The sequence below is a fragment of the Sebastes umbrosus genome, chromosome 5 (genome assembly GCF_015220745.1).
Source record: "Sebastes umbrosus isolate fSebUmb1 chromosome 5, fSebUmb1.pri, whole genome shotgun sequence".
NCBI lineage: Eukaryota > Metazoa > Chordata > Actinopteri > Perciformes > Sebastidae > Sebastes > Sebastes umbrosus.
Genome location: NC_051273.1, coordinates 10,812,036 through 10,838,968, shown reverse-complemented (window position 1 = coordinate 10,838,968; position 26,933 = coordinate 10,812,036). Strand labels below are relative to the sequence as shown.

General features: G+C 39.6%; 1 protein-coding gene across 6 annotated transcripts in view; it reads left to right on the top strand.

Moving 5' to 3' along the window:
• The window catches only part of atp11b (ATPase phospholipid transporting 11B (putative)), a 59,509-nt gene that overhangs the window by 20,762 nt on the left and 11,814 nt on the right, over positions 1 to 26,933 (top strand). For 2 of the 6 annotated variants that reach the window (XR_005206979.1, XR_005206980.1), the window contains exons 12-30: positions 950 to 1,147; positions 1,386 to 1,544; positions 2,845 to 3,032; positions 5,874 to 5,942; positions 6,118 to 6,191; positions 7,084 to 7,187; positions 8,063 to 8,244; positions 10,892 to 11,095; positions 11,818 to 11,971; positions 12,058 to 12,160; positions 12,272 to 12,417; positions 12,642 to 12,701; positions 13,209 to 13,336; positions 13,729 to 13,867; positions 14,532 to 14,555; positions 16,028 to 16,093; positions 16,763 to 16,866; positions 18,601 to 18,766; positions 20,241 to 20,326. Coding sequence is in view for 4 of the 6 variants with exons in the window: in XM_037770160.1 (XP_037626088.1) it covers positions 950 to 1,147; positions 1,386 to 1,544; positions 2,845 to 3,032; positions 5,874 to 5,942; positions 6,118 to 6,191; positions 7,084 to 7,187; positions 8,063 to 8,244; positions 10,892 to 11,095; positions 11,818 to 11,971; positions 12,058 to 12,160; positions 12,272 to 12,417; positions 12,642 to 12,701; positions 13,209 to 13,336; positions 13,729 to 13,867; positions 14,532 to 14,555; positions 16,028 to 16,093; positions 16,763 to 16,866; positions 18,601 to 18,766; positions 20,241 to 20,326; positions 25,180 to 25,267 (2,442 nt within the window). In the remaining 2 variants the exon portion in view is untranslated. Of the gene's footprint in view, positions 1 to 949; positions 1,148 to 1,385; positions 1,545 to 2,844; positions 3,033 to 5,873; positions 5,943 to 6,117; positions 6,192 to 7,083; positions 7,188 to 8,062; positions 8,245 to 10,891; positions 11,096 to 11,817; positions 11,972 to 12,057; positions 12,161 to 12,271; positions 12,418 to 12,641; positions 12,702 to 13,208; positions 13,337 to 13,728; positions 13,868 to 14,531; positions 14,556 to 16,027; positions 16,094 to 16,762; positions 16,867 to 18,600; positions 18,767 to 20,240; positions 20,327 to 25,179; positions 25,317 to 26,933 lie in introns of all 6 variants that reach the window. The other 4 variants (XM_037770158.1, XM_037770161.1, XM_037770160.1 and 1 more) reach the window with 3 other exon arrangements.

Here is a 26,933-nt window from a genome sequence, read left to right as displayed (position 1 = left end):
GTTGAGATCAAAATGAAAGTCGAGGTTGAAAATGGGTGTGGTCAGAACAAGGGCGCCACTATAAATCCCTTGTCCAATTTGGCATTGCAGCTGGTGTTAGCACATCTCAAGATGGTCTCTAATTTTGTTTAGTAAGTTAGGCAGAGCTGAATTCCTGGTCTAACATGTCATAAACCTGGCTTTTCTATAGCTGCTGATACTGTCTCACCGTGGTCCTCTCACTCTCCTTTCCTGTCACATAAAGTAATTAACTCCGTAATGGGAATGAATTACCCTGCCTGCTTTGATTTAGAAGGATCACTGATCAGACCGTTATTGTGTGGCTTAGATTTGTTAAAGCTGGAGTAGGCAGTATATTTTTGGTGTCATTGGTCAAAAATTCCATATCAACCTTTCAGCATATTGTAATTCAAGTGTTTTGAGAGAAAACTATACTTCTGCACCTCCTCTCGGCTGTTTTCAGACTTTAGAAAATGTAGCCCATGATGAGAGACTTTGACGAATCACAGGTATTTTCAGAGAGAGAGCATTCCTATTGGCTGTTCTAGAAATACAAAAGCACGTCTCTTCGTTGAAAGCCTGATTCAACAGCGGAATATCTTGCTGTAAAAGGTGCTATTCTGACATTGGCAACAGCTGCTTAGACTGCAAATCAACCCAAAAAAGGAAGAATGACTAATCAAAAAAAGTCTGACAATATCGGTGAAGTGTTTCAGAGATGGAGAGAAAATGTTGCTAATAGTTTAGCCTTCTGCTCACTGATGTGGTTAGCACTGTCCGTCACCCATCATCCTCCCAACAACAATTCAAACTGCTTACATTTGTTACCCTAAAGTTTAGTTGACATTGATTTATCTTCCTACCTTGTTTCACTGCTCACTTTTATCCTCATTGCGTTGCTCTCCTCTTGTGTGTCATTCTAATACAATTTACCCTCATCCTTCTTTAGATCTTGAAGTTCATCTCAGACTTCTTGGCATTTCTGGTCCTCTATAACTTCATCATCCCCATCTCGCTCTACGTTACTGTGGAGATGCAGAAGTTCCTGGGCTCTTTTTTCATTGGCTGGGATTTAGACCTCTACCACGAGGAGAGCGACCAGAAAGCTCAGGTCAACACCTCTGACCTCAATGAGGAGCTGGGACAGGTAACGAATAGAAGTGCAGGAACACATACATATAGCATGGGAATAAAGATACATATACATACACTCACATACACATTGCCAGTCAGATATTACGTAGTATGTTTAATATAATGTACATTGTATTGCATTGTATTTTGATATGGTAAGAACCTTAAAACAGACATAATTCATTCATAATTCAAGTGTTTGTATTTAAGTACATTATCAATACCTACACCTGTGTGTTTTTGTTTCCCAGGTGGAGTATGTGTTTACAGATAAGACGGGCACGCTAACGGAAAACGAGATGGAGTTCCGTGAGTGTTCAATTAATGGAACCAAGTACCGGGAAGTTAACGGCAAACTGGTACCAGAGGGAATGACTGACGATTCACCAGATGGTTCTACGCCTCAACTGGTAGATCACATTCATTTTATTTTGGAAGACACATACATGTACTGTACATATACACTGTTCTCACTTCTGCCACCCAACAAGCACAACCATAGCATATGATGTAAAGGTATAATATGCAAGAATTTCCTGTAAAATAATGTATAGACTGATACAAAAATAATCCCTCTCAATCGTCACTTATGACCCACTTGAAGTGTATGGTGGTGTCTGTATCTGCAGAGGCCCTACCCTCTGCCTGTATTTTCTCTTTTCTTCTTATTTTGCTGTGCTCGGGACTCTTCTGGGCATCTGCAAAGTGGCACCATCCAACTCCCATCCAATAACAGCCCGCAGGGTTTGCAGCCCATTCAGGTCATCAACTAAAGCCGTTTTGGCACACCCCTCAGCGTCTGATACTGAGGCACAAGTTCCCCCTTAGCTTTGTCAGATACAAAGCGGCCGTATTGAATGGATGAGAACGGGTTTGTTACTAGGGATGCACCGATATCAGATCGGATATCGGGCCGATACTGACTCAAATAGCTGGATCGGCTATCGGTGACAATGGGGCCGATCTATTCAATTTAGTTCTATGGTCATATACTATATATATTTCATACTGGAATTTGAATTTCTCTTTAAGTTTTGACCAATTTGTTGCTTCATTAAATAGGCTTACTCTTGAATTATAATTCCTGTTAAATTTAAGATTTTTTTACCAAGTTGTTGGTGTACGATTTATTATTTTTATAACAAATAACAATTAAGCAAATTTATATCTATTTGTTACATTTTATTTTACAAAGTTAGTAAAGCAATGTTTAAGTCAAGCCTGACTCTGTGGTTGCGTTCAAAATTCCATACTAACATGCTATTTAGTACACTAAAACAGTATGTGAGATTTTTTATTATGTCTGAAACCTTAGAATGTAACCAACAGTATGTGAATTGCATACTATTTCTAGTGAAATATTACAGTATGCAACACAAAGGTCGTTTTTGGTCACATGAGGTTGGCATGGGTTACCATGGTTACACATCTCCAACCGCCAAGGAGGGGTCTCAGGAAGTGACGACGTAAATTACTGCTCAGTGCGTCCCAAAAGATACATACTACTGTTTATTCACATGAAAGTATGTTGAACGATAGTACATACCGTATATTGGGTATGTAGTGCATAGTATTTGATTTTGGATGAATCTTCTGACCCTGAATCACACCTCACTTATGTTTACAATGACATACTGTGTGTCACTGTATAGAATAAGAATTGGTGGTGTTTCTTCCTCTCTCATCCCTCCCTGTTCTCTCTCCATCCAGACTGGTGAGGAATTGTTATTTCTCAAGGCGGTGTCGTTGTGTCACACGGTTCAGATCAGCTACGACCAGCCAGACTGCCTGGTTGGGGGAGGAGACCCGTTCTCCCATGTAAACGGTTTCTCTTCCAATGGAATGGAATACTACGCCTCTTCACCGGACGAGAAAGCTTTAGTAGAGGCAACAAAAAGGTAAGGTTACATTAGAGCTGCTTAAAGAGATTATCTTCTGTAAATTTACTGCATAGGTTGAGGAACCAGCTAAGCGAGCTGATTTGTGCTTCAGCCTTTTTCCCTACTGTTTTCCACCAACCATCAATAAAACCCATTTGACGCTTGCAGTTGTGCTCTATGACAAATTAAAAACACAGAAATTTAGCAGGAGCTTTATCCTTTGGTTGGCATTGTGTACTGTAGTTTGGCCACAGCTGATTGTCAAACCTGGATTGTGAGTGCACTACTTTGTATGGGTGGCACAGATTGTTTTGACATGTGGGAGATTTAGGGACCTGAGCAGTGACAGTTCCTGTTATTTCTATGACTGAAAGCAAAGTTGGGCACACAACCTGTAGCTTGACGAAGTCAACAGCTGGAATCTGAATTGAACTTAGAAATACAGTAGTCAGTGAATGTTGAGGGTTAGAGAAGGAAATATGGAAAGTAGTGTTTTGCCCCCATCATCATGTGGCATTATACAGTACTTCCAGAGGAACTTGTGGTTTCACCAGATTGAATGGGTGTTGTGATTATTAGTTCCAGTTCCAGTCTTTACTTCATTGTGTTTCCAATGATGCAAGGAAACAAAACTAGAGTCTGTTTAGGTTCAAGAGTAGAGTTTGGGCTTTAGTTAAGCCAAAAAGCACTGCTCATAATATATCCGCCGTTTATTGACCATTGCACTGATATGAATCCTGGCTGTTGACATGATGTTAGATTATACTTACTGTATTACCTGTTCTGACTGTGTCAGCTCAGCTGCTAAGGGACATTGAAACCCTTGGAGGACATGGAGGTTGGACTGAAGGCCAAATAGAAAGTGGCAGTTACTCCCTTGTTCATTTTATTGTCACAGAAATATAGAGCAGGCAACAATTTAATGTCCAGGGAGTGGAAGAAACCCCTCAAGTGTGGAAAATGGCTCAAAAGGGGAAAAAGCATTAACAGAAAGTGACCAGGTTGTACTATAGACCGTTTCAACGGAAATTGCATTACTAGGTAACAGCTTGGGTCCATGTTCACTTTCTGTGAGCTTCTGCCATTCACATACATCGCAGCAGGAAATAAACTGGGACACATTTGTAATGTTTATGTTTACAACTGTGAAATGGTCTATACCAGTTTGATAAAGGGGTAAGCTACAACACTCGTCCAGTTCTACAAGAAAACAAAGAAGAAATGTATGATTAGGACATGTGGCTGTGTAGCAGCCATCTAAATTGTTAGACTATATTGTTTTTCAAATCTTTCAGGATTCATGATGCATGGAGTCAGTGATCCTGATGTGCAGTAGTTTTATACCATCAAATTGAATTATGTCGGGCAGTAGAGGGGCTGCACCCATGACCCGGTGACTTCATGCTCCATTGAGCCAGACAGACAGTCTATCTGTGTTAATTTAAACCGAAAGGAGACACAGTTGGAAGCATAACCTCAGTAATCCCTCGTAAATAAAACACTCAGTTAATGTTACAACAAAATTCATCTGAAATGTGACACCATTGGTCAGATTACACAAAACATATAGGGATCACACATCTTGGCACTGTATTCTGGTGTGATTAGCTCGGTTTGATAAAGTGGCTCAAGTATTTAGTCACTTCACAACAACAATGTTCTCACCTTGTTTGGAGTCTTGATCATCTATTTGTCCGCCTGCATTTCTTTAGGACGTCCCACCTTTTTCCCTCAGTATAAACATATGCCATAAACTGTAAGCACCATCCCTTCATGACCCCAAGAAAGATTAATAACTGGATGAATGAATGATTGATGGCCCTATTTTGAGCCAGCACAAGCTGTGTTCCCATCGTTTGGTATTTCCCTGACCTTGAAAGTCGTTTTTTACTTGTACAGGTGGGAGGAGAGGTGCAAACAGAAAAAGTGAGGCAGTGTAAAGCAAGTTGATGGTATTTTGGTGGAAACTGGGTCTTAGAGAGCGCTGATAATAGGCATCTCAGAAACACATGGGTTTCACTTCACCACCAATCTATCAACAGACGCAAAGTAAATGCTTGGAGCAAATACGCAGCAATTATATAACAATGCTTAAATATAAGTAAACCATTTGAACTGATCACTCTCCAAATAGTAGATGTGTTTAAATCAGCACCAAGAATTATGTTTAATGTAATTAAAGCAGGAATACAGGTATAGCAGTCTGCATTTCTGTGAAATAATATGAGTAATTTCCACAGTATCTGTTGTCCACAGCGGATTTATACTGGTCAAATAACGATGTATGATGTAACCATTTACAACGTGAAATACAGTAGAATTAAAACTGAAATAGCGTTGGACTAATGCGATCATATAAATGGCTTCATCAACATTTTTTTATTACATGTTTTTATCATCATTGTAAAAATTAAATAAAAGCCCATACCAACAGCCTTTGGCGGCAGATTCGTGGTTCTGTGTGCTCATGTCGTGTTACTCGGCGCCATCCAGACAGCATCTTTCCAGTTGTCGGGCTGTTGTTTTTTGTCATGCTTCACTGTGATTGGCTCAGCTGTTTCAGAGCGATGAGACTAGTGATGTGGCTGGTTGAGTGTACCCTCTGACCCAGACCTTTTGCACCTTGCGCTGCTGCACATGCATGAACCAAAATAGCAGGGGCGCTTGGAGACGGCCGCACAGTCCGTGTGCCCACTTTGCACTTGTGGTTAGAATAGGGCCCTGAATAAGCTAAGGGGAATGCTATGGCTAAGAGTTACATTTTTATCTTTTAAAGTAGTAGCAGTAAATTAAAGGTCAAAATGTCCATTCTGCAAAGAATTCTAGCTTTAACTGCCCTCTGTTTTTTTTTTTCCTCAGGATCGGAGTGGCCTTCACTCGCTGCCACGAAGATACCATGGTGATCAAAACATTTGGCAAGTCAGAGAAGTACGTCTAACCCTGTGAATCTCTTAAACGACAAATACCCATGCAATAAAAACATGGCATCTAGACTGCAAAAAGGAAAAATAATTGTGAAAGCTACCTGTGAAAAATACATTTTCACGTATGTTTTGTGAGTTCATAGTGAGATTAACACGAGTGCCTCTCTTTCCTCTCTCAGATACAAACTGCTCCATGTGTTAGAGTTTGATGCCAACCGCAGGAGGATGAGCGTCATATTGCAGACTCCTTCAGGTAACTACACCTCAAACTACACTGTATTTTTTTTGGCATTATTGACAAAATATTGACCGCAGCATAGGGGTGGGGGGAAAAAATCGAAACAGCATAGTATCGCGATATTTTGCGTGACAGTATTGTATTAATGCATGGACATCAAATATCGATCTTTTATGATATAAACTTGTAACCTCTTAAAAATCCGACGGCGGGTCCGGCTGTCATTCAGACATTGTAGTGGGCTCAGTCTTAAAGCTACTGTGAAGATACTGGTATCATATGAAACTATAGAACCTAAGGAATCCTTTGGTACCAATGCCATGTTAGCTTGTCGGGAAGAACGCTAAATAACACTCCAAAGTTATGCAAAATTTTGTCGAGCAAAACTCGCATTGTCCTTTCGAAGGGGCCCCTTACCTCTGAACTCAGGGTATGTGAATGAAAACTTTCACACTAAACAGAGTGAAAACTGTATCTGAAAAAAAGGTAATAAATTGCAATATATCGCTATATATCTTATCGCAATACTCGGCATATCGCAAAATGTTTAAAATCACATTAACATCATATCATGACTTAAGTGTCGTATATTATCATATGGTGGGGCCTTTGGTTATTCCCATCCCTACATCAGCAACTAACAATGAAAGCTTGATCATATTTAAACAGAAGACTGGAGATCCAAAAATGTGAACGGCTAATTATAAAAGCTAATAAAACAAGAAATAAATGCAATTTAAAATGCATTAAAATGGTTTGAGAGAAGGGAAATGAATATGTTAAGGTGTTTCATGAGTCGATATTATGCACAAATGTACAGTTTTTCATTGTAGTCATAGTATTTTCACAAGGTGTATATGTGTATATTTACTTAATATGCTTTATTCTTGCTGTCTTGGCTTTCAAGGAGGCCAAGTGCTGTTCACCAAGGGTGCAGAGTCTGCCATTTTGCCTTTCACTACCAGTGGCGAGATAGAAAAGACGAGACTGCACGTTGACGAGTTTGCCTTGGTGAGAATTTTTTTTTTTCTACAAAATGTTTGAATTGTGTAGATTGTCTCAATATGTTCTCCAGCATCTTGCACTATTACTGCTATATTACACATCCATTCAGTGGGTAGAGTTATGCTGATATGTTCCCTACACTTGATCAACATACATATCATATTCTTTTAGATTAAACATGTTTATTTTGGGTGAGTCACAAACTATCTGTGAGAGTCTGTTGAGTTAATATGACTATCAATATCGATCTTTTCCCCATACAAAGGAGGGTAGACAAGCAGAACTTTGAGACACCTTGAATAAACTAAATATACCACATTTGCCACGTCAAAGAATTTCTTCACAGAAAAAATCCACAGTCTTATAATGAAACCTTCAAATATCTAACTCTGAAATGCCTCTTGATGCATATGTTCAGAATTGTGTGTCTCTGTGTGCGTAGGCCTGGCATTTCCCCGCCCGGCTTTGAAGTGATTACTTTTGGCTCTGTTGCTCTGTGTTCCCATTAGACTGTAAATTCTTCATCACAACAGCCACATACACAAACACACACACATATCCGGCCCCCACATCATGTCATTGGACGTCAGTACCCAGGAGTCGGTGCTCTGGACTGGGTTGATTTGTGGTCGTCTACCCCTCAGGCTGGTCCTGTGATTTAAAGCCGAGCTTTGATAATTTGTTTTTCTGTTCTTTCTCGCTGTGCTTCCGTTCGTCTCGCTTTCCTTCTCTTCTTCTCCTAACCTCATCTTCTTGAACTTACTCACGTTTTCCTCTCTACACAAACTTGTCCTTTCACTTTTCATTTATTTTTCTTTATTCTGACTCGTGTGTCCTGTTTTTTTCTCTACCCATCACCCACCCTCCTCCTCCCACTGCAGAAAGGATTGCGGACCTTGGTTGTAGCGTGTCGCCACTTCAGCCCAGAGGAATACATTGAGGTGGACAGGCATCTGAACGCCGCCCGCACCGCGCTGCAGCAGAGGGAGGAGAGACTGCAGGAGGCCTTCAGTTTCATCGAGAGAGAACTGAATGTGCTGGGAGCAACGGGGGTTGAGGACAAGTATGGAGACTAACAATTTAATTTGAATATGTTGGTGTTGTCCCTCCTGAAAAACAGTTTTCATCCCCTTACGCATATGACATCTTTCACATCAAGGAGAAATCATACATTTTATCAGTACATTCCAAACAGAAAGCAGTAGCACAATGTAGTTTTGGATGTGCTTAGGTTACTCTCTTTGCTCGCCTCTAATATAGTTGCGTATATACTGTATACTAAGTGATGGATAGTTTGGATACACAGGAAGTAGTTGACTCTGAATCAAGAGTTGCAGGCTTTTGAGTAATTATGGCGATTGGCTTTAAATTAAAGCCACTGAATGGTATAAGGGATTAACCATCATCTAAAGTCACTTCAACTGCCCAATTACAATGATATCCAACATACAGCATCATAATGTCAACATGAACGCATGTTTAATCATGTGTTGCCGCTGGCAGTGAGTAAATAACATATAGTTACTGTTTGGATTTAACATATGTTTTATTTCCGCATGGTTAGCTTTAACAACAATCTTATGTAATGCGGCTCTAGACTGACGTTTTAGTTCCTCCTGTGCATTTAAAGCCACGCTAGCAGCATGGCTGTATGGATGGCAATGTCGGTCGGACGGTTGGTCAGTCCTCCATTTTCGTCCAGACTGAAATACCTCAACAACTATTGGATGGATAGTCATGAATTTGGTAGACATTCATGGTCCCCAGAGGCCTAATTGACGTTGGTGAGCTCCCAACTATTCATCTAGTGCCATTTTCAGTTCAAAAATGTAAAACAATTACATTGTCATTGGCCTCAGCTACACTTTGTGTTTAGGGCTAATTAGCAAAAGTTAGCATGCTGACATGCTAAACTGGGGGAAACATAACTGCTAAACGGCATGTTTTCATTGTCGTTGCGAGCATGTTAGCATTCTGATTTTAGTATTTAGTTTAAAGCACCGCTGTGCTTACTGTACTGTAGGTGAAGCCTCACAGAGCCACCAGTATGGCTGTAGACTCTTAGTCTTGTGAATGGTTCTGTTACTAGAAAATCTGCTTTTTGACCATACACTCAATAGAGTGGTGCCGGGATGATGTATTTTTGTTGGCCAACCCAGAAGTTGGAATCGCCACGGGTTCCCTCGACAAAAAGCCAATGGGATTTTTCCATATGATTTTGGATTATTGCAGTAAATAAACTCTGTGGCAAACAAACATTTATAATACTTGTACGTTTTGTTCAGCAAGATAATCTCCACAAATGAACACCACTTTTATGATTCTTGAAGTGTGAATGCAATCGCCAGAAGTAAAAAGCTAACGTTGTAGGCTATAAACGAACTGCACCACGGTCACATGACTCCATGTCACCACCACTAAGCTAAAGGCGGACTAGTGTTCGGCGTGATGGCGGTTAGTAGTCTCATTCAGCCACTTGTTAGCAACAACCTTTTTGAAGACACATACAGGCTTCAAAGTTCACAAGTAGGGTATTTATTGACGTATTTTATATCATAGCACAAAATGTTAAAATCTCTTAAGCCTGTGTTAACCACAAACCTCTTCAGGCATCTAACTAAAACCCATTAAAAGAAAAAACACTGACTTCCAGACGAGGGAACCGGAAGTGCTAAAATGCTAACTCGTTTCCCAATTTTAGGACTCATTCCTGCAGCACTCTATAAAGATGGGAGTTGCTGGGAGCTAGAGGAGAAAAATAATAGATAACTAAACTGGAGATTATTATAATACAGGAAATAACCAGTAAAATTATTTGAATTAAAAATATTTTGACATCAGAGAAAAACTGGGGTATTATAAAACAATAAGAAACGCATGGCCGGAAACAGACTTATTAACACAGTGCGCGGGAGAATCTTCAGCAAACGAACGATGTATAGTCAGCGGGGAGAAAGAGACGTCACCTCACTGAGCTTCTCTGGAAATGAATGTTGATATGCTTTTGCATCCGCTCACCATCTGCTCCTCACATAAGCCTCTCCCTTCCATCTCTCCGTTTATCTCTCTCTTTCTCTCTTCTTTCTACTGCTCTGTTTCTATATCTGGAATGAATTCCTCCTCAGGCACACATGGTCACAATCAAAGCATATCCTGTATTATGGAAGATGAGACCTAAATTTCTCTCTGTTTTGAGTCTATTCTTTAAAAAAAAAAATTCAGAGCCAGTTTTCACCCTCCTCCTCTCATCAGACATGGATAACATGCAACCATGGAGCCTTTAGTTTGATGTGTTGAAGTCTGTTCAAACTATGACTACCTATTTATCTAACCATAATGCATGAGATTTCTTTTGAAGTAGGTTTGTCCATACTTTCAGACTGTACCTGTCCGATAAAAGGAGCTTTAAGAAATGTAGGGTGTTTGCCAATGTCCGAATAGTTGTATTGAATTATGGATACTGTAGTTTACTAGCAAGCCTCCGTGACTTGACCACATTTCAACCACAGCTACAAAACACCAGGTTTAAATGACAGCTACCCTCATCACCTCACCCACGACAAAGTCTAAAACAAGATTTTCTTTAGGTATATGTTACCTGGGGATTGAATTAACGTAATTATATATATATATATATTTGGATCACTGGAAGCTTTGCATATACAGCACGGTACAAGATTTATATTCCTTCCCTCTCTTGTGTCCCTCAGACTCCAAGACAAAGTCCAGGAGACCATTGAGGCTCTGCGGCTGGCAGGGATCAAAGTATGGGTGCTGACGGGGGATAAACACGAGACGGCGGTCAGCGTCAGCCTGTCCTGTGGCCACTTCCACAGAACCATGAACATCCTGGAGCTTCTGCAACAACGATCTGATAACGAGTGTGCTGAGCAGCTCCGCAGGCTGGACAGGAGGTGAGTGTGTTTGTGATTACACTTTTGACTTTTGAATATACACAGTGTATCTTAAAATACATCTTGAAGCCTTGTATTCTGATAACAATGGAGCTCTTTCACTATTAGATTAAGAGTTTGGTCTCAATTGGATGCCATTTATTTGATTGAAAATCCCGTTGTTACTGTCTGCATCAGTGTAAAACTGTCTGGATCTCAACTTGTTCTCATGTTTTTATGATTTACAAAAAACTTAGTTATACTGTCCAGTTTTCTAAAGGCCAGTTTGTGGAAATGGAAAAGTTTCTGTGAGAAAATTAAGATCAAGGCAGGCTGAAAATACTGTAGTTTCATAAAAAGCAGCATACAAATCCGAACAGGCTGATTTGCTTTGGATACTTTGAAAAAGTCCTCGGACAGGAAGGAGCAGCCATTGCTACAGTGATTTAAGTGGTGTTTGTTTTGTATACTGGTTTCCAATATAGTCTCGCTCTGAAACTGAACCTAAATATTTAAATTCCATCTTTGGGTCCTACAACATACTTACTTTGCATCAACAACTTTGCATATTAAACAAAACATCAATGTAACAAGATAATGTGTTGGTCAGTGAACCTACAGTAAAATTAATATGGTATTAGATTGTAGTAGTTGCTAGTGGTTCTCTCCGTTCCTCTCCTTATCCATCTCCTCCTCTCATATTCTGTTCTCTTGTGACTCTCTCTTTCTCCATTTCTTTCCAGGATAAAGGAGGACCACGTCATACAGCACGGGTTAGTCGTGGACGGGGCCAGTCTGTCGTTAGCGTTGAGGGAACACGAGAAGCTCTTTATGGAAGTGTGTAAAAACTGTTCAGCTGTGCTGTGCTGCCGCATGGCCCCGCTGCAGAAAGCTAAGGTACCAGTCCTCTGCCATAAACACACACACACACACAAATACATTACCTTCATGTCCAGATGTCAATGTTACTTTGTTCTGTCCAGGTGGTGCGCCTTTTAAAAACCTCCCCAGAGAAACCCATCACTCTAGCTATTGGGGATGGAGCCAATGATGTCAGTATGATACAGGAAGCTCATGTGGGCATAGGTAAACACTCACCACACACACACACACGCACACACACAATATGGTCTCTAAGTCTTGAACTGTATTCTGCAGTGTGTCCTCCAATATATGTGTGTGTGCATGCGTCTCCAGGTATCATGGGGAAAGAGGGTCGTCAGGCCGTGAGAAACAGTGACTATGCAATTGCCAGGTTTAAGTTCCTGGCTAAACTTCTGCTGGTCCACGGTCACTTCTACTACATTCGAATAGCTACCCTTGTACAGTACTTTTTCTACAAGGTAAATAACTGAACTTTATCTGCACATGCTTTTATGAAAAGTTATGATAAATCCAGTGTTTTGAAAAATGCTTAATTTAAATAATGGTATATAGCACTTTTCAAAACATTGGATTGCATTCCTTGAGCAGAGTAAGTCTTTAGGAGCTCAACAAGACTGTTTGGCCATGTCTCCTTCCTCTGCAATGTTTTTAATGTTTCGTTCCTTCACTCTGTCTTTTCTAGAATGTGTGTTTTATCACGCCCCAGTTTTTATACCAGTTCTTCTGTCTGTTTTCACAACAAGTAAGTCTCTTTATCTCTGCATCCCTCCATTCTCTCGTATGTCATTGTAAATGTGTTTGTGATTTTAATGTTGCACAGTCTGTCATTGACTTCATAGAATGCATTCTTAACTATACCGAAGGTTTCTTTTCCAAACTCATCTCGGAACGAGGCAGTTTGATATCCAGTTTGATTAACATTTTTAATAAGTTTCAAAATGCTCAACAAGCCAGAACTTTGTTGAGATTCAGTCATGACTTGGAGCTATTAAAAGTCGCTGCAACATTTAAACAGTGAATCTCACATTTGCATGTATTTAAACCCTATTTATGCAGCATAGCTTTAGAACTTAAGTTAGATGATTTCTCAAACTATTATTGGCAATAAGTCTGTTGCTAAAGCTTTAGTCTGTTATTAAGGTTATTACTTTGGTCCTAGGCAAAAATGATATTAGTTGTTTTGCATACTGTATGTCAGCCTCAGCTAATGGGTTGGTGTTGAGTGAAACGCTGTCTCTTTCCATCCTAGACTCTGTATGACAGTGTTTATCTGACACTGTACAACATCTGCTTCACCTCGCTGCCCATCCTGGTGTACAGTCTGTTTGAACAGCTGGTCCATCCACACGTACTGCAGAATAAACCCGGCCTGTACAGGTAAGGTTACATGTGATCTGTAGATGCACACTCTAGATAAACATTAACTGTTTGTGGGAAGCTTTCATATATTCAGAAAAATCTGTACATCTACTATAAATTCATAAACAAAATTTGTTTTATGCTATAAACACCATTTACATGCACATGCATTTTTCTGCTGTTTACCAAAGATGGCTAATAGGAAATTTCTGTAACATTTTAAGTAAGATCAAGCAAAAATAGTTTGAGTTTGTTGACATCTGCATCCTATTTGGTCTATAATTCAGTAAACTTTTTTCTTGAGTCACTCTGTAAATTACCATAATTAGCATATTCATCACAGTGAAACATGACAGTGATACAGTATAACCTCTAAGAAATTTAAAAGAAAAAATGTTTGTATCCGACAGGGACATCAGTAAGAACTCTCTGCTGTCTTTCCGGACGTTCCTGTACTGGACTCTGTTGGGCTTCTGTCACGCCTTCGTCTTCTTCTTTGGATCCTACATACTGATGGGAGAGGACACCACACTTATGGGGAATGGACAGGTGTGTACTTGGCTGTGTGTGTGTGATGTACTGTATGTTTATAATAGAATCACTAGAAAAGAAATTGCCTTATTTGACAGGGACAATACATAGGCATTGTTACACTTAATTAAAGTGCAACCGATGCAATGTATATAGGATTTGTAGCCATAGCTAATTTACAGACCTTGCCCTGCTGAGAGGATTTTCCAAACAATGTTAGGAAAATGTTGCTTTAGGAAATTAATGGTAGGTTAGAAAGAAATGTGTGTGTGTGTGTGTGTGCATGTTATAATGAGTTATTGTTAATGATGGGGCTGGTTGCCTGCTGGTTTTCTTGAGTCACTCCTTCCCTTAATCTCACTCTTTTCTTATCTGTCTCTTTCTCATTCTGTCTTTTTGTTTAACAGCCTTGTATACAGTCTGTTTGTCTCTATTACTGTCATTCACTTGTTGATAATGTAATTTTACCTTTTCTTCCTATCTCATCTTCTGTGTCTCTTCACCAAATCTCCTTCCGTTATCTTTCCTGCTGCATATCTTTGCCTTTGCTGTCTCTCTCTTTGAAGTTTGGTATAACAGAAAGCACTCACTCCTTTTTGCTCTCTCACTCGCTTGTCTTTTTCTTCCATCTTTTTTTGATTTCTCTTTTTTCCTTCTGCCTTCACGCTGTGCATGTCTTCAGATCTTGCGAGCTAACAGGCAGCTGGTAAGAGTCTGCTCTACAGTTGAATGCACGTCTCCTTGGGGGGTTAATGAGAGGACTATCAGGATGATTCCTAAACATATTGTTGTCTTGTTAATGATGATTTAAAAAAAAGAAAAGATGATTTTTCATACCTATACCTATGCTCTACAGTATATTTACATGTTGACAGATTTTGTTTTAAACATTGAAATGAGCAGTATGATGGCAGTTATAAAACATGCAGTGGCTCATTGAACCCTGATGATTCTGATGTATTGCAATCAGTTTTGATTTCTCCATTTTTTTCTTAATTTAATTGTGCGTTCAGTTCTCAGTGCCATGCATCCTGCTCAAATACAGTATTAGTAACCCTCTGTTGAAAAACGCATTAATTCCAATTTTTTAAAACACATTTACAGACTATAAAAAGGCATGGAAACATATAAACATACAGCACACAGGCTTCAAACGTATACTCATCTCATCCAGTTATACAGATACAGTTAACAGATGAAGAGACCATTTATTTCTCACTCTGCCGTCACTGTGACTTCACAAAACACATTTTGGGCTATAACTCAAGAATTCATATGCTAATTATGATCATTATAATTTCACACAAACGTCTAATAATATGAAAGTGTGAGGTGATGACATTTTGGACCAACATGGATGTAAACTGCAACTTGACTGGTTGGTGTAGGCATACAACCACACGGCGGTAATTCTAGTTTGATTTAGATATAAATTAACTAGAACTTGAACTTGGTTGTCTGCTCCCCTGAGTGTTTCTGTGGATACATCTTAGTCCTCTCACTGTTAGTTTTTGAGGGTTTAGACTCCAGCAGGGTCTTGAATTGGCTGGCAACAAAGCAATGCCCCCCACAGCTCTCAACCTACAAGTAGAGTGATTCTCATAAGAAGTGGTTGAGCTACTGATGGTAGTCGCACAGTCGGAGGGCAAGGCCTCATTATAGGCACCGTAACACCATTCAGCTTGTTAACTGAGGCCGATGCCTTATAGACGTTTTCTCTCCATTGTACAACTGAAGCACAACCCTGCTCGCCTTGTCTATTCTGCCTTGACTCCCAACTTTTACCCAGATTTGTGGTTTGACGTGAACAAATTATAGTATCCCAGCGACATAATCAGAAAATATCAAATACAGCAACTGTGACTGGTGTTCTTTGGTATCCATTATTCATTGTAGTGAAATGCCAACAAAATGTCATAGATTTATATTTCAATGATTTGCAACCTAGTACTAAACTAATAGTGCTGAGTCAGAGAGGAGAAATATTATGTTTATTAGTTAATTCTTGACAACAGGAAGAAGATATGCAAAGTATCATAGTTGCATATTAACAGGTTGACCATACAATGACCTTACCATATTGTTATATTGCTAGTAACTGGGTCCATGCATGTAAACATAGCCGTGTTTTTTTTGTCATAGTGTAATAATGTTGACAGTTTTATGTCTGTTTCATAGATGTTTGGGAACTGGACATTTGGAACGCTGGTCTTTACTGTCATGGTCATCACAGTTACATTAAAGGTAAGTTACACCCAACGTTTTCAGAACAGTATTAACTCATATTTTAAGATTTTAACATATTTTTTATTCCACACATCCTCTACTGTATTTCATATCATGAAATATATATCATGTACCTTTTACCTCAAACTTTACTTTCCTTTATATCTTATGTTGCTATAGCAACTACTATACTTCTGTTATATTCAGCTGTAAATATGCATGTTATTTTTCTTATATGGAGACAGTGAAATATTAGTGTAGGGAGTGTTTGGTTTATGTAGCTGAATGTATGCTACCTGCCCAGCACAAAACAGCAGAAATCCAAATCAGTCGAAGAATGAATAGTTGGTAAAATAAAAAGTCAAGCGTGTAGCATGCTAGAGACTCCGACATTATACTCTGGATGCTGTGTGCATCAGCTGAGATCTGTGTGTAACATGTCTGGGTCCTCATGGACACACAGTCCCAATATGAAACACTGCATGTTGTGAAGTATATCGATGATGTCAGTGGCCATTAACTTGAAATTATTTGTCACAGGTTGCAGTCACGGTCTTTTTCACAGCACAGGAGCAGATTGCTGTGGTTTATTGATGCCCTAATTGTCCCTGTCTCAGTGTTTTACACCTAGCTCTCTTTTTCTTCCCCCTCCTATGTATGTGTGTTTGTGTATGCGTGTATTAACAGCTCGCTTTAGAGACTCATTTCTGGACGTGGATGAACCATTTTGTGACGTGGGGTTCGATTGCCTTCTACTTCATCTTCTCTCTCTTCTATGGAGGCATTATCTGGTAAGAAGAGGTTCTTACAAAGTTCATTTTTTTATTCTATTTTGTACAAGACACTGCTTTCACACTCAAAGAAAATGCTTTGCCATGGTGTAACATGGTCTCTCTGCTCAATCTACCATGTAGGCCTTTCATAACACCTCTTACATTATCCCTACATTAGGAAAACGCATACTGCAGAATAAAGTGCAGCGGCTAAACACTATGGCTGTCTTGCAAAAGAAAAACAAAGCAAAATTCAAAGTGTTAAGTCATCACATTTGCATTGTTCAACATCCTTTCATGTTATAGTTAATGATGGGAAATGCAAGTAAGTGGACAGTAGAGTACATAATGGGACTTACAGTAAGTCTACCCTCTAAATACCTCTGAGCTCATACTTAGTCAGCATGGGGTTCCATATGACTTAAAATGCCTAAATGAAGAAGACACACAAATCTTTTTTTACATCTAGAGATGAGTAGACGAGAATCTCATATTCTGTATATTATATTGTATATATTATATTCTCATAATTTTGTCTGGGTCTCTGAAAAGCTACTTTCAGCAGACTGCGGTCGAGGGATTTGCAGCTCACTTTTTTGCTCACAGTACTTAGACTATTTATATAAGTTATGGTAGTGTTCATTTAGATGTCAGTAAAATCACATTAAGAGTAGCTGCTTTGAAAAAAATCATCAAACACAAGTTGCTCACTGAAATATATTTAAGTTATTATTTTTCCTTCCTTAAAATTCTTGTTCAAAGGGATTCACCTATAGTAAGAGAGGTGTATAGGTTGTGTACATACTTTATTAGCCCGATGCTGATGCTGAGGCTGGATTGAACGGGCTGATTTACACCAGATTCGCTGATCTTGTCACTTGGCAGATAATCACTGAGGCTTTGTGAGAATCAGCTGTGATTATATGAGAATGTGTTTGATTGATCTGATCAGTCAGCCTTAACCACTTTACTCAATCCAGTCAACTCATAGACTGGTCAGAGCCATCCTTATAATATTGGAACCAGGGTTTACGTTAGCCGGCATATGCCTGCTTTTTGCCAGTAGTTTTCCGGCAGATGAAATTATCAACGGTGAAAATCTCCGTTGGGAAATATGCCAAATAAATAAATAAATAGCATATTAAATGGCCTATGTGACCTTTAAGATGTTGCCAAGACAACTAGGCAGCAGCTATCGATTATTTTAGTAATCGAGTATTCTACAGATTATTAAACGAATCCTCGATGCAAAGAATTTGTATCGATGATATTTAGTAATCAAATTACTCGAGGAATCACGTCAGCCATAACTACAGCCCTACGAGCCACACAACATTATTTTGAATTTGACAAACGCAGATTTCAGACCGACCAGCCTATTTTTTTTATTTTTCCCACTTCTTCATTTAACTTACTTTCAAGTTATGTTAAATGTAGGCTATTATATGGCTATTTAAAACATATGTCCGGTAGTTGTTCTATATGGCTGGACTTCTGGAACATTAACAGCCTAGCGTAAACCCTGCTTGGACCGTAATTGATATTTGAGATGTGATATCTGCACAAGTTGTTAAAGTCTGTGGTGTTTGGGAATAATTAAATAATTCTAAGAGCACGACTCCAACAGCCAGTGAAACCTGAATTTACAGTGAACATGGCAAAATGAGACGAACCACACTGCTTGAAAAATGGTTATTTTTGTATCCTTTCTCCTGCAGTATTAAACCATTGTGTCCCTTCCACTCCCTCCAGGCCGTTCCTCCACACCCAGGACATGTACTTTGTATTCGTACAGCTGCTGTCCAGCGGTTCAGCCTGGTTTGCCATCATCATCATTGTCATAACTTGCCTCTTTCCTGATGTGGTGAAGAAGGTCTTCTATCGACATCTGCAGCCCACCAGCACACAGAAGAGTCAGGTAACATGGGGAGGAGGGGCAGAAAGTACCAGAGAAGACTTTTACAAGCTGTTTGTTTTCTGGGAACCTTTGTAAAGAAGTCCAGTCATTCCTCTAAAGTTGATTTTACTTTATACTAAGTCCTGTACGTTTTTACTTTTTTTTTCAAATTGGCTGGGATTTAAAGAGGCTCTTCCAGCATCTTATCTGTTTATTTCCCAGAGGTTCCACATGTCCTGCACCCTGCTGGCCTGACTCCAAGGTGCAGTGTAGTCACTGTTGATCACAGCAGTTCTCAACTTGCTGTTTTAATATTTTTTTTTAGTGAAACTTTTTGTGCTATCCTGCATTTCTCCTGGGCTTCCACTCTGCAGTAGCTACTGGGGAATAGCAGATGTTGTCTTTGCTATCTTTGTTCTCAATAGCAGTTTAGTTTTAGTAATATTGGATGTGTGATTAGCATCCATTTACAGACTGTAACTTGCATTGGTTTAGTTTTACTTTTTTTGTCAAAATCATGATTCAAAAAGGCTGAAAAGGAGAGGATGAGAGAAAGAAATCAGACGGAGAATATAAGGTCAGGTTTGTAGAACAAACTTTCTATAAATTTCATAAAGAAATCAATCATTTGGCGAGTGGAATCAAAAACACTTACTTTATTTAAATCAATGGGACCAATCGGACACTAGCTACTTCAGTACCACAGTTGTAAGATAATCATATCAACTGTTTTAGGTGAAGAATGTTAAAAAGTAATTTCTATAGTTGTGGGTCTGCAGGCTCAAAAAGTAAAACTTATTAAAAGTAATGAAATTGCACAGGGAAGGCCAAACACATTCCAGTAGTTAAACTGTCTTCTTTGTGCAATGTTAGATTTAATACTTATTCATACTTGTATCACAAAAATGGAATTGATATTTCCTGTAAAGTAACAAGAGCCTGCAGGGAGGAAATAAAGTAAAATGTCAAGGTAACTCAAATTCTTAGACACGGAGAGAAAATATTCATTATTTTCTCAGCCTGTGGTCACGAGTTACGCACTTCTTTACAGGAACAGCATGGTGTTGAGTTGCACACACACACGCCGCATGACTTCTTTTTAATCCAATACACACAGATAGACAAACACACAGTGTGCATGGTCACCTCTCAGCAGAGCCACGCTGTTATTGTATTGATTTGTCCAGCTGGAGATTGTTTATGTTTTATCTTATTCCTTCCTCCTTTCAAAACTTTCCTCTCGTTTCTCAGAAAACAATGACCTGCCTTTTCCAATCCTGTGTGGTGTTGGTTGTTTCTGCTCTAACCTTTGTCCCGTTTTGTCTTTGTGTGTATGTGTGTCATTCTGAAAGTTGGTACAGTTTTAAATGTGTTTGTTTATGAGATCTATATTTCTAACCTGTGTGTGTGTGTGTGTGTATGTGTGTGAGATCTATATTTCTAATCTGTGTGTGTGTTCTTCCTCCTATCCTCTCTGTGTATTCTCCGGGTGTAGATGTATACCAACCGTGTGGCGATAGGTGATGACTTCATCGCTCTGCAGCCTCTGTCCAGAGCCAAGAGCCAGCTGGGCAAAATTAGGTAGAGGAGATAAGAGTGATTCAGACCTGGGCTTAAAATACATCTAAAAATCAATTCAAATAAAACAAGCATCCCAGGAGTGCTTTATTCAAAAGCAATTTTCCTACATTTTTATTTTTAGGGACGCATCTATCTATGTTTGTGAGTAGTCAGCCAACATTATTGGCTTGTCCCGTTTCCCTGCGTAGATGCTGCTCTTCCTAAATTTAATTTCATTTCTATTTGTTTGAAAATATGGATTTCAAATATTATAGCACTTTTACAAACCACCACAGAGCAACATTTTGCAAACATTTTGTGTTAAAATGTATAAAATCAGTGACTTAATGAAGATATTACAGGTCTATGTTTCTTTGCATTGCATGCTCACATTTAAAATAACAGAATATGATTGGTACCACAAAAAGCATGTTGCATACCTTTCTTCGTTGCATCTACTAAACCAAACACAACTTTACGTGATATCCCTTAACAACTAATTGGTGTTCTTTTTCATATACTTAATATGCAAATTTCAGACTTACAATTAACTGTGAATGGTCAAAAATATACTTGTTTTGAAAAGTTTTATGTCAGATAGTATGCAGAATGTCTTAAAAGTTTTAAACCCTCCGAAACATGTATTTGTAGATTATTAATGCAGACTTTAAGATGCTTTTCAAAATCAGTTTTTTTAAATCTAATTTACAGAACATGGATGGACAGCTTTGAAATAGTAGAAACATTGCTTTATGAAACAAGCGCTCCTGTTTATGATCATTCAGACAATATTGAAATGTTGTTTCTCCCCAGGTCTGGACTTGATTTAGTCCCACTGAGGCCTGTTTCTAACACTGGCGGTACACTGACTGCAGAGTCGTGTGCTGTTAATGTTGGAACAGTTACTTTTCTGTTATATCTGTGACTGCATGCCCTGGACAAGCCAACCAGCATTCTCTGTGATTGGGATGGGGGGAGGGGGCGGGGGATAAACATATTTTGGTGCTTTTTGGGGTAGGACATAATGCAAAACAATATGACATCAAGCATTTCAGCTGCTGCATGTGTTGCATTTTAGTGAGAGGCTAACATAAAGAATATGTTCTGAGACGTCCACCCCTCCTGCATGTCACAGCATGTCATTACTCCTCCCACTGCATTAACAAACCGATGAATGAGTGAGCGAATGAATGACTTAGTTGTCTTCATTTTTTTCTCTCCCCCAGCACTCATTATAGTGTGATAGCAATGTTGTCATACAGTGACTATCTGAGTCGTTCTGACTGTGACATCCTGCATCTGCATTAGTCCTGAATCAGAGCTCCTGGTCAGACCCGCCTCCTGACCATCAGCTAGTGGTCTCATCATACAACCTCAAATCTGGCATGCCAAAATCCTGTTAAAGTGACACATCATACAGTCGCATGGTGCAGCCCATCACACCACCACTTTTATCTATAGCATGGTCCGTCCTCTTGACATAGTGTCAGACACCCTCTAACTGGGTCCACCTCTTGAGACACCCTCCTTAGAATCCAGACCACCTGCATGGTTCCAGCAGACCCACAGCACAAGACTGATGCCCCACTACAGCTGCATGACAGATTGGTCTCGGCCGCCTAGTACAGCAGCATGATGCTGTCCTGTTAGAAGCATGACACCCTGGTGTGTTATTGTCACGGCTGTTTTATCTCGTGCTGTCATAGCAGATATCACTTTAAACATTCCTGCAGGGGAAATGCTAACAATAGTGTGAGCCCTCTTAGGTGAACGGACTGCTCGGTCTTGACTGAAATGTTGAGTGTTGAAATATGTCTGGTTAATATTCTTGTATCTGTAAGTATTTTGTTTATGTTTTATAGGTGCAACGATTAGTCAGCTAATTGATTTGTTGATAGACAGAAAATGAATCAGCAGCTATTATAATAATCCATGAATCGTTTCAGTCATTTTTGCAAAAGTGCCAAGTAATCGCCGCGTAATATTCGTGTTCTGTGTGAAAATACTAATGTCAAAAAGAACAGTTCAAAATAATATATTAACGTGCAAATCAATCGCATGAAAAAAAAACCCCGGTGTGTAAAGGCTTTTAGACTGATAGTCAGGAAAAAAAAAAATGCGATTCTTAACACACCACCTTTGGCTCTGGGACGTTATAATGGGCATTTTCTGATATTTTAAAGACCAAATAATTAATCTAGAAAATAATCTGCAAATTAATTGATAGTGAAAATTATAGCTATCTGCAGCCCTAGTGTGGTTAATATAATTTCAAGGCTAATGTTAACTGATGCATATCTGTATCCTTGCAGTTATACGGCACGTTAACTCTGATGGTTCTGTAGCGCTTGCTGGGGAATGCTACTCTGTATTTATAAAAAATAATGGCCTAGTACAGTCTAATCCAACAGCCCTCCAATAAATCCTACCTTCACATAGGTTTTATGCATAATTTTTTAAAACTGTTTTAGAGAGGTGTGATTCAACTTATTGGTCATTTTGGAGGCTGTAGTTGTTGGTGCTGGTGAACTGTAAATCAAGCAACTCTCAAAAACAGTTTCAACAAAAACTGAACTTTTCTTACCTTCATAAAGTTAGGATTACTTGCAGTAGTTTTAACGAGATTTATCCAAAAACTTGGCAACTGAGTGTATATTCCAAGTCACTAACAGTATATGCGATGCAGGTCCCATCCCACAAACTCAATGAGCAGAAACAAACTGTAGACTGGCTGATCATAAGTGCTGTTTGCATTATGGTAAGGGAGGGCACAAAGCACATTATGCAAAAGAGATCCTATTTCCTCAGTTTGAGTAATTTGTTTGTTGCACTCAAGATACTCTTACTGGCTTCAAAATCAAAGCGTGCATTCATTTTTATGTGCTGTATTATGCAATTTATTCAGTTGTGTTGAAAGAGTTCCAGTATCTATCAGTCTTTTTTTTTTTAATTAGATTAGAGGGAGGTACAGTAATCGCTGAAGAAGCCAGAGGGCTCTCCTGGGTTTTCCATTGTTTGCCTACTCCGTAGCTCTGATAGATTCAGCAGCAGGTTAATTGGTTTGGATACTAATAGATTTGCTCTTATCGGCACTAGAAGGATGTGTTTCCCTCGAGACATCTTTCTCGTGCCTGCAGCTTCTTTCTGTGTTCGGTTGTCAGTTGCTTTTGTGAGAAATTAAAGCCCTCCTCCAGTGACCTCATCACCCCCACTCGAATTTTCTGAAAGACCTCTTCTCAAGCAGTGATTTATGATTATCTCACAGTGCAAATTAAGACGAGGTTCAGATCTGTAGCAGGGGAATAAGACCTTGGTGTCTTGATTCAAACAGCAGGAAGTAGCGGCTCTGATTTGCCTTGTAAGCCAAAAATGTGTTGCTATGTTGAAGGTTGTTGGTGAGGTCACTTGTGAAGGGCTTTAAAAAGGGGACCAGCATTGATTTGGTCTTTTAATGTGTATGTGTATTAGAGCGCACTGTAGAGTGAGGGTCAGAAGTGTAATTAACTGCCCCCCCTACAGTGCAGCTTGGACTGACTCGCTGACTGACTGACTGTTTGCTGACTTAATAATCTGTTGGTTGGTTTTTAAGCAGCACTGAAAAACGTATCCACTGTATCTGCAGTCATTTGGTCTTGTATTGAGTCCATAGATTTACAAAACAAAATGTAAGATAATGTGATGGTGAGAGATAATTTCAATTCTTTCCCAAATGAAAATCTCCTCAAAAATATAATTTAAGGCTGAGTGTCCATATAGCGTTTTTGGTTTTTTTCTGAGCTCAAGCATCTTTTTTCAATTATTCCCAACAGGTAAAACACCGTATGTGGCCGCCTAGAGAAAAAGCACCGCACCCAACGTCTTTTTCCAGAGCGCTTTGACCTTTTTTGTGCGGCCGCTCTGAGCGATTCTAGTTGAAATCCTCAGAATTTTTCAGAAAGGCGTTGGTGTCATCACTTTGAATGAAAGGCTCTCCAGCGCCCTGCCAACACTTTTCAGCCAGAAACATGGACATTCCGCGTTATTCATCAAATATGTTTTGATACTATTGCATTTTCATTACGTGTATTTGTTTTCAGAAATTTTCTAAAATGTAAAAGTGAAACTGCATTTGAAACAAGGACTTATCTCATCTAGGGCTTCACGATTTTGGCCAAAATGATAATCATGATTGTTTTGATCAATATTGAGATCACGATTATTCATCAATTTTAGACAAAATATTTTCATTGCACTTTCACATTTAAATAAACAGAGAACTGCTTTCACTTCCATGGTGGGCTACATTCCTGCTAATGTACAAATCAGGGCTGCATGATGTTGGAAAAAACTGACATTGCAAAAAAAAAAAATCTGCGGGGTATCCAGTATATTGTGAAGAAAATACAGGAATATTCACCCTAAAATTTGTAGGCTATATTTTCAAGTTAAATGCATCAATCAAGTGCACTTTGGGAGCAAAATTAAGAGGCTAGATCTATGAAGTACTTTGTGCTCTTGTCAACAATTTCATTGGTTCATTGGTTCAGTGGTCGTATAGATATGAATGGTGATAACGACAAAATAAGTCCCACCCACAAAGCATGGTAAACCAGACGGGTCGGGTGGGTTGCCGACATCGCCGCAGACCCCTGATGCACTGAAGAAAGTTAATTGTGCAGCCCTAATCTCATCCCGTTACCTCTGCTGACTCAAGACTTAATATGAGACAAAATGACTACTGTGGATATGTTTGAAGTGTGGTTGGTTAGTTAGCAGGCTTGCTTTACTGGCTATGTTGCTGTGTGGATGTTTTACCAACCAACAGTCTACCTGGCTGACTGATGAGCTGTATGACTAGCCAGAGGGGCTCACTGTAAGCATCTTGTGTCCTTCAGATGGAAAAGGGTGAGGGGTCAGTCGGCCCAGAATATGACCCTGTTAAAGCCCAGCGGAGCCCAGGGGAGGACAATTGGCACCTGCTAGCTGCTTATCCTCCCCCTGCTGCCCCCGGCCCAGAACCCCGCTCCCCTAGGTAGTACCATACTTCACTCCCATTGTCCCCCTCGTACTGTCACTGCCCCAGCATTATGGCTTCACCCGAAGACCAACCAACCCCTCTGCACCCCCTAACAGCTGCAGTCAACCACATATGTCCTTATATTTTGTTAAAACAACCTGCACCTTCAGTCATTCACCCATGGCTGTGTGTCACAGCTGCACCTGCACTGCCCTTTTATTTCATATGTAAAAATATTTTTATGTCTCTCTGTCGGCCCTTACTTCCTGTATGAATGGCCCCATCCTCACCCATACATACCCTTCCATGAATAACCTCATCCTTTCCTACACCGATATGACTGACCCTCCCTTAGCCAACCATGATTGTCCCCATCCTTTCCTATTCCGGTCTCAGTTCACCCCTCTCTGTTGTTGATCAGATCTGGGATCAGAGTTTAGAGAGAAAGAGAGAATGCTGTTGGCATGCGGACTTCATTGTCTTTGCTGTATATTTGTTCAACCATCTAATCCCACCATAATTATACTCCATATTGAAGCTTGAATGATATTTCATTGTCTGCTTGTAAGTATTTGATATCTCATATAACCCCTTTTGAGTGATTTTTAAGTACAATTTTGTTGTATAATTTAGGACTTTCAGTGTTTTGTTTCCTCTACATACAGCTCATACTATAAACTCTTGATCATTACATTTTCTTATGCAGCCCAAAGATACTCAGCCCTCTTAGTTGTGTAAACCAACATGAGGTTGTGCTAAATGAAAGGACCGCACACATGAACTTGAGCTGAACTCTGTGGCTATTATAGTAAATCCGCCAGGGAATGATGTCACCCATATAGCTGTCACTGAGGTCTAGGCCATTTTACAGCAAAACCTTTAAGTCAGGCGTCGTTTTCTCGGAAAACTTCAGTTTACAAGAGAACTATTAATCATACGGTTTGGCCTGGTTTTGCTCCCGGCATCATATTGCTGCTGCTTCTCTAGAACAAAAAAATTACTCGCACCAAACAGTCCCTCAGAAACATACTTCTTTCTTGTTCATCTCTCTCGTAAACAGCATTGGAGAGCAAGTTTTACTGTAACATGACTGCCACTGAAAACCGCATCATCTCAACTCTGCCTGGCATTGCTTCTGATTTACAGAACAAGCCCTGTGATGAATGCTTGCTGCAGATTGATTCGATTGGTAGATTAATGCAAGCTAAATCAGTCATCTTAGAGTTAATGAAAAGCTGACAGTATTTATCACCCATGTGGTCTCACCAGCATAAATACACCAAGGACACTTCACCAACAGATAAACACTAGTCTAGGATACATTACCATCCATGGCTGCAGCTGTGGCTTGGCTGCTGCCACTGCGATAACTGTGGTTTGGACTGTAAGCGCGTTTGGAAAAATCACATTCTACAACTTTTCTCTTTGCTCAAGTGGTGACTGTTGTGTTACAGTCACAAGAACAAATCTACTTTCCTTTTTTCAAAAGGAGAACAATTCGAACAGAGGACGAGCAAAACCACACATTCATTATCCAGCAACACCTGACCTTGCTGGAATACATCACATTGTCCTGTCAGTGTTTTGCTGTCGGCAGCCAAGAAGCAAAAGTTTGGTTTCGTGCCAACAGTG